The 8,310-nt window shown below is 49.4% G+C and overlaps 1 protein-coding gene across 1 annotated transcript in view; it reads right to left on the reverse strand.

Annotated features, from left to right (window-relative positions):
- LAMP5 (lysosomal associated membrane protein family member 5) overlaps positions 1 to 8,310 on the reverse strand; it is a 10,747-nt gene that overhangs the window by 1,548 nt on the left and 889 nt on the right. Inside the window, exons 2-5 of the mRNA XM_017745222.1 lie at positions 8,160 to 8,306; positions 7,828 to 7,959; positions 7,643 to 7,748; positions 6,026 to 6,214 (exon numbers count right to left, since the gene is read on the reverse strand). Of these exons, the coding sequence (XP_017600711.1) occupies positions 6,026 to 6,214; positions 7,643 to 7,748; positions 7,828 to 7,959; positions 8,160 to 8,306 (574 nt within the window). The remainder of the gene's footprint in view (positions 1 to 6,025; positions 6,215 to 7,642; positions 7,749 to 7,827; positions 7,960 to 8,159; positions 8,307 to 8,310) is intronic.

Below are 8,310 nucleotides of genomic sequence, written 5' to 3' on the forward strand. Positions count from 1 at the left end.
GGCAGCAGCCGCCAGCGGAGCCCTGGGGAGAAAATCAATTGCTTTGGAGCAAGTGGAATCAGTCACAACGCAGGGATGCAGGGAGAGGCAACATCCATCAAACCAGCCCACGCACTGGAAAAACACTTTCATGCCCATAAGCTCAGCCCTCTCTGCCACACATCAATGGCCTTGTTGGGAATGGGGCGGCCAAAACCTGGGTTTCCTGACTGACTGAAGGGCTGCTTTGTTGATTCAGTTATAGAGCCTGTAGAGGCCTCAGCATCAGTAAGTCTTTAATTCTGCACCAGAGTCACCCAGCACATCATTCAGAGATTTCCCCTCTATCTGCAATTTGGCAGAGGTCCAACAGCATCACTCCCCCCTCTCTGTGAGCTCCCCACAAACACAGCCCTGGCAAAGCACAGGGTCACACAGCACCCCAGCACCCCACATGGTCCATCAAGTACAGCAAAGGAGGAGCAGAAGCAACATGAGCTGTGCCAGTGTTTTTCTCTCTGGCTGATGAGTCTGCCTTAGCCTAATAAACCGCTGGAAAATAGCGATACAATGGGAAAACACTTTTCTATTGAGCTTGGAAAGACCACTAAGGTCATGAAATGTGTTACACTGGTAATCCTGGCTCAGCTCTCTTACACTTCCCAGAGTCTACTGCAGGCCTGAGTGACAGGATCATGATGTACTTTTTTCTCCACAGGATTGTTGCTTCTCCATGCTGATGGACAGGCAGAGCCCATGCTGCTGAGATGGGGCTGCCAGGCTAAAAAGAAGAAAAATGCCTATTCTGGAGAAAAAATAAAAGGTTACATGATACAGGAAGAACAATTCTCTGGCTCATGTTCTTCATTGCACTAGAAATGTGCTGAAAACAATGACAAGTTTAAGGAAAAAAAACCCATGGAAAATAGAAAGGCTGTGTATTAGGTGAGTGAATACAAAGAGCACCATGAATTCCCCCCCTTGGTAAAGACTGTCCAGATGGGTTCCCTGGGCAGCTGATTGCAGAGATCTGCAATAATCACGAAGAGCAAATGCTCCACAAATCTAACAGCATGTGGCAAAGAGCAGGAAAAACCCAGAGACCCCCAGGCCCAGGCAGGAGGTGACAGCAGGGACACTTCTCCAGTGGTGCCAGCACCTCCAGGAGCTTCACTGCGTCCTGGAGTACAGCCTCCTCCCAGGACCAGGCTCACAGCGATGCCATAAGGAAACATTTCAAGCTGTAAATGAGGTGAAACAAAAAAAAGCAAAAGTAAATGTAGTCTAACACAAAAGAATGTCCTTTTCAGTTCCAGTTGCTCACTGTTTCACCAGAGGAGTGATTAATCACCAGGACTGTGGTACAGGCGATTCAGCAATTGCTGCAATGCAGGGGTTTTGTTTGTTTGTAGTAAGGAGAATGGGGGGGAAAAATCCTGATTATTATTTAGCTCCCAAAATTGGGTTTCTAGTGCTCTGTGGAATGGTTCCCAGTTAAGGATATGAAGGCCTGAGCAGCTCATAGGGACACAGCCCAGGCTGAGCTGACTGCAGGAAAAGCCACGCACAGGGCAGTGCTGTGGGGCCGGGGCTGCTCTGACCCCACTCCCCACTGGTACAAAGCAGCACCCTTCCCACGGGAAGGATCCATGCTCCAGGAGCTCCTGTGCACCCTCCCACATGGCCACAGACAGCGTGCTGAGGTGCCAATGAGCAGATCACAGTGGCCGGACACAGATTTTTGCTTTGGAAGTGGCTTAGCTTAAACCCTATAGAAGATGGAAAGAAACTGCTAGAAACCCAACTGAGAGGATTCCCCTGTGCTCAAACACACCAGGTTTGCCCGTGCACCTTTCCCTAAACAGGAACGATCCAGCGTTTGCAGGAGAACGGGCTGGACGTGGGGGGCTGCAGCCAGTGGAGAAGGCAAAGCTAAAAGCACCAGTGCAGAGAACAGACCCAGCTCTGAAGCCCCACTTGTAACATTTGAATTGCACCAGCTTTTGCCAAAGCAAACCAGCTGCAGGGCACAAAACACACCAGAGGATGTGGCCGGAGCTCCGGGGTCCACAGAAAGCCACGGCTGTGTTTAAGTGTCTGTGTCATGACTCAAAAAGGTGTCAATTCTTGCAAGCAGCCAAAGAAGAGAGTTCTTTTTCCTGACACTTTTTAAAAGAGGATTAAAATAAAATTAAAAAATAAATAAAGCCAACAGGAAAGAAAAAGCCAAACAAATCTGTCAGTCTCCAGCAGCACAACCCCAAATCCAGCTGGACCTGCTGCACCTCCGCAGGCAGAGCAGCTGCCTCTGCCCTACCCACACTTTCTCCTTGCTAGAAACATCCATTTTCTCCTTTTGGAGGAGACACCAAAGCCTGGGTTCTTTGGAGAATGTAGGGGGAATGGGAATGGGGTTGGGAGGACCCAGCACAAAAGCACTGGGAAGGGCTCAGCACAAACACATCTGCAGCAGAAGTGAGGCTCTCTGGGTGCTGACTGCTAGGAGGATGAATTTTCTATTTTACCATTAACATTAATATTAAACCACATAGTTTTATGACAAAAATATTTTCACATGGATAACAATGTACTTTAACATTTATACAGCATTTTTCACCCCAAGAATTCAAAGCAAAGGCACCGAGGTCCACAACACTGCAGGGAGGCAGGCAGGCAGCTCGTATCATTCCTGTCCATCAGCACAGGAAAAGGCAAAGGGGGAGCAGGAGGGGAGAAGGGTTTGCATAATGTCCACGGCAGACTAATTTGGACATTGAACCCCATCAAGTACGGGCAGGCTGATGCTTGACAAATGAAAGCATTGGGAACTGCTACGATTTCAAAATTAATGACCCTGCAGGAAAACAGCCCTCTCTCTCAAATTTTCCCCAGTATTTCACTCCAGGTCGCAGGCATCTCAGAATTTCCCAAATTGCTGGGATTTACCCTTAGTCCAGGGAAGCAAAAAGGTCCCTGATAAAAAGGGGAAAGTTCAGGTGATGCCGGGAGTTTTGCTGCATCCCGAACACGGCGGGGTCACCCCTTTGCCAGGGCGGTGTCACCCCCAGTCCCTGCCCCATGGAACCCCAACTGCCGACAGATACACAGGAGGTGTTTAGGTACATTCCTTACTGTTCCTTTGTGCTGTGCCTCCTCCCAGACTCGTGTACTGCCACGGTTTCTATGGTGAGTGCTCGTCCAATTCCAGTACCAGGCTGTGAAACCACCTAAGAGCTCATTTTCCTCTTCCAGAATCCTTCTGCAGAGCAAACACGGCAAAAAACCCAGCAAAAAGCAGTGTCCTCCCGCCGGCACGAGCACGAGCCTGAGCATCAGCACAGCGATTGTCCAAAGGGGTGGAAAAACAGCTCAGCTGTGTCTGACATGACAAGATTTTTGAGATTTTGAGATTGGTGTTTATAAGTAAATAGCTTACCAAAAAAATTAAGAAAAGAAACATCAGGTGCTTTTTTAAAAGTGGCCACATAGTTTGGTTCAAAGGAATCTTGAGAAAATGTGGCCCTCAGCTGGGAGGTCTCAATTCACTCTGAGCCACCCCAGAGTCCCTAATTCTCAACTGTATCCCTTTGTATTTGTATTTTTCATCATATTGCTTTATATTCAGATATTTACCTATAAAATCAAAAGAGCTGACAGTTTCTCTGGAGTTCTTTTGTCAGTTTAAATCATCTCACACCCTCTTGAACCAGCTCTCATTTTACTCATCTTCTAAGCTGAAAAATATACACACAATTTCCCTATTAAAAAAATTGGTGATCTCTGAATGAAAAAATTTTCTGTTGCTTCTGTATTGAAAAATAAAATTGCAAATATATATATATGGATTTGTGAAGGTTGAAAGCAGTGTCTTAAAAAAAAATAAAATACTCTAGCACATGAGTTTAAGCATTCAAAAAACCCAAAAACAATCCAATCGCTCCCTACAAGCTTTTTAACCTATCCCTGCCAGGACAGTGTCAGGACTAATGAAAAAACCTTTTCCCCATTTCTTTGTGGAAAAAGGGCCTCGATCCTCCTGCGTCTCAGCGATTCTTCTGCTCTAGCAGGTCTCTTTCTCTACTCTAAAATATTTTAAAATGTTCTGCAGCTTGTTCATAATTAATAGGAATTTTACCTAATAGGAAATTAATGAACCAAAAAGGAGAAGGCTAATTACTATAATTTAAGATTGGCAGTGATTCTCAGACCCCACAAAGGATCCCGTTTTGCCATGTGTGTGCCAAGGACGAGCTCGGCTGGTGGGGACATGCCGCTGGGAGAGCGGCAGAGCCCTGGATAGAGCTCCATTGATAAATCACCTCCCAGGATTTCTGACCACCCTCTCCAGGTGCTCTCTGCTGCTTAACTTCCAGTGGAATTCAACAAAAAGGAGTGTAATTGAATACTTAGAGCAACAACAACAAAAAACCCCATTGAGCTTAACAAAGAGAGAAGCCATGCTGTCCTCTGGAGGAGGAATTCCCTCCATGTGTTTAAAAACTGCTAAACCAACATCAACTCTTTGTGTCCTAGAGAAAAAAAACCACCCAACTACAGCAACAAAAAGAAAACAAAATAGAAACAAATTTACTGCCTGACAGAAATGAGCATATCATGAAAACAGCAGGTAGATTCCTTTGACAATGAGCTCTGAGTTTGGTTGTTTTAACTGGGAGCTCTCAGACTTCACAAATTTGGTATCACAGAGACACAGACTTGCATATTTTAAACATGCTGTTCTCAGCCTCTAAGCTCTGCCCACCCAAACCCTGAGTGCAGGAATCCTGGATCCACAGGAGAAAGGAGAGGGTAAACATACGCCAACAAAAAAAATTAACCAAACTATTAGGATCTACTTTTTTCTCCCTGTAAATCTACGAAAAAATGTGGTACTACTTTGATACAAAAAAACTCTGCCCACAGAGAAAACCTACTCAGTGTTACACTGGCCTTGCCATGAGTAATTCAACCACGCAGAGCTCTTCCAGAACCAGCACATGCAACAGCATGAATTTACTACATCAGTCAGAGGATGCGAGTCGTGAGTGCAACCACTCAGCTCTGCAGTCACTGCTGGCTTTTATTGTGTTCCAAAATATTTCCCACATGCAAAATAATAAAGCTTCACAATTTTAATGCTAGCTTCAATACCACCATTTTCTAACTCATTATTAAAAGAGTTGGCTATTATACACTTTATTTGCACCTGGTTACAACAAAGGGCTTGACTAATTGTAGTGCTAAGGCAGCACTATGAGATGGGACTGGTCTCACCTAATCCAGATGAGCATGTTTACACTGCCTCATTCAACCTGATGGGAAAGCCAAGGGGGAGCCAGGGACAAGGAGCACCGTGGGTTCCCCAGGACGAAGGAAGCTAAAACTGCAGGAATCCTGTCCCACAGCAGCATAGCTGCTGACTCCAGTGCAACCCTTTGACACAAACAGCATGTTTCACCTAAGGTTTTCTTTTATCCACCACGGATGTTGGAGAATTCCAGAAAAGGAATGGCATCCCATGTTTTTGGTGCTCAAGTAGCCTCACTGAAGTCCCTGTTACGCTTCCTTCACCCTCACAACGAGCGTTAATCAAACTGAAGCCAGGAACATGCACCCCCAGCGTCTTTTACCACTGCAGCCCCAAGCCTTCTTTCAGTGTGCAGCAGCCCTAAGAAGACCCTGGGGCTGTGCTGAAGCATTTTTGTGCTGCAGAGGAGACACCTCAGCCTTACAGGACTCCCCAGGGATGCTGCATTGGGGCTTGCTGGCAATCTGACTCTACAAGTCCTTACAGAAGCCAACATACATACAATGAGATAGCCCGCGTTTTGGTAGCTGGGCTGAATTTGAAAAACCTTTTTGGGGACCACAGAGGCAAGGAATGGGCTGGAGGGACTGCAGGGAGCACTGGTAACAGGCTGGAATGAGGGGAAGGTTGCTCTGAAAAAGGTGGGACCCAAATTCCTTCAGTACATTGCAACATCCCCAAAGGCTGCAGCAGCATCAGCACCTCGGGAATGCAGTACATGCCTTTCCTGCTCCTTACCTTCACTGAAGACAAAATCCGCAGGGATGTCGAAGGGCTGGAGCCGCACTTCCGACAGCAGGAGCTGCACAGACTTCTGGTGGTCGCTGGAGACGAGGGAGATGGTCTGCTGCGCCTGGCACTCGTAGGACCGCCCAGCGGGGGTCACCAGGGCTGAGAGCCGGTGCGAGCTGGCCGTGTGCTTCCCGGCTGGCCAGGGGACACAGACAGGTCAGGCCCCGGCCCCAGGCACTGAGGGGCCTCCATGAACAGAGGCAATGAACCGAACGGGTGGGTGACGCGGCTGGGGTGCAATGCGGCAGCAGCCCAGCTGCTTCTGGAGTGTCCTCCCGGGGTGGGACCCTGCTTTTGGTGTGACACCCCACACAGCCAGGGCAGGTCCCACACCGGGATTGCCTCCTGCAAGCAGGAACACACGGCTGCAGCACACGGTCCTGCGGCACAAAGGGCAGAGCTGGCTCTGCTGCCACCAGCTCCGCTCCTGTCACAGCACCTGGAGTCCACAATGTCGGAGAAATGGTTCCCATTCGTACAGACTCAGGGTTCAGCCTGGGACTGTGCTGATACTCCCTACATTTGGGAAACAACCATTTCTGCGGATGCACTTGGGCTCTCAGTCCAGGTGGGAAGGAGCAGTGCCATCGGGGACCACACCACAAAGCAAGACAGGCCATAAAACCTTTCCTGAAAATATAACATGACCATTTCACCCAAGTATAAATTATGAGAAAATATTTTCCCATCACACCAAGCTTGTTTTACAAGCAAAGGCCAAATGTGGCTGAGCCAGGTGGAATGAGGAATATCTTCCACCTCCCGCTCTTCTGCAGCCCTTTGTTCCCCTCCAGCAGCACAAAAAGGCAATCAGTACCTCGCATTGGCAGGGGCTGATGAGGTACAGCCACCACTGTGTTTTGGGGACTCAAACAGTGGAAACACCAGTGGAAAAAACAGCCCCAAAACCAGTGTGTCTTATGGCAACAACCCTAAACACCCTATTCGCTAGAGTTGGAAAATCCTGAGGGAGAATGATTTGCAAACGACAGTATTTCATTTTTCAATTCAAGGCAACACATTTCTGAGCAGAAATGAAATAAAAACAAAATGAAAGCCAAAAGAATGGAAACCCAGAGAGAAAAGAGGAGGCTGCTGGTTGTGGAGGCGTATAGGGGTATGATACTGATGTCAATCTCAGTTATCTTGGGAAACTGCTGCTTTCCCACCTATTCAACCACCATCAGGATTAACCTTAAAACCAATCTCCCACAGGAAAGGAAACAAGCTTTTCCAGCCCAGGTGTCTCTCCCTGCCCCACCCCCTCAGGCCCTGGGTCCCACACGACAGCCCGGGCAGCGCAGCAAACGGGCAGAGCTGGGCTCTCCCTCCCACGGCAACCGCGGTGATTAAAACCAAGGAAAAAACAATGAAGAAAAAAAAAAAAATAATACGCGGTTTAAAGCCGGCAGCTGGTCCGGGCTTTGTCGGGTGTGTTTGTGGTTTCCTTTTTCCCCTAAGCTGAATTTAGCAAGTAGCCCGGGGGTGCTCCCCTCCCAGCCCAGCATCACGCTCGCTCGCCCTCCGGGATCTGCCTTATAAATCCCGACTTCGGGCGCTTACGACTGACAGCATCCTTGAAGTAGGTGCGCTCGGAGGTGTCGTAGGTGAACTGGATCCGGCTGAGCCTCCAGGACGCCTCCGGCCCCCGGGACGTGTTGTGCCCCTCCTGGCGAAACAGAGCTAGTCAGGACCCCGCGAAGCCGCCGCGTCCCCGCCCCAGCTCCCGGCGTGCAGGGAGCCCATACCTTCAGGAAGGATAGTTTGAGGGTGTACGCTTGGTCCAGCCACGAGAGCTCCAGCTCCGACTCGTTCATGCCGCACTTGCCCTTCATCTCGGCACCCCGTGACAGCGGGATATCGGCTTGCTCCGTGATCAGCTGCAAGCAAGGAGCGGAGCTCAGTGAGGCGACCCCCGGGTCCCCCTGGGCGTCCCCGGGCCCCCCACTGCCCCGGCTGAAAATCCTCGGAGGGGATAAAGGACTTTCCAAAGTATCTGCGGATGCGTGTGTGTGCCCCCTGCCATCCCCCGTCCTGCCGGAGCCCCCGACCCCCCGGGCCGCCCTCGGCCCCCACTCACATCCACATAATTGCTGGCCCACACGTCATAGGGGACGATAAACTTGGCGGCGAATTCGGCCATGAGACACGTCGTCCGGTTTTCCCGCACCACGAAGATGTCCTTCTCGGGGTTAGGGGAGAGCCCGGAGAGGTTTTCAACTTCTTGCTCG

This window comes from Corvus brachyrhynchos, unplaced genomic scaffold (genome assembly GCF_000691975.1).
Source record: "Corvus brachyrhynchos isolate BGI_N302 unplaced genomic scaffold, ASM69197v1 scaffold69, whole genome shotgun sequence".
NCBI classification, from domain to species: domain Eukaryota; kingdom Metazoa; phylum Chordata; class Aves; order Passeriformes; family Corvidae; genus Corvus; species Corvus brachyrhynchos.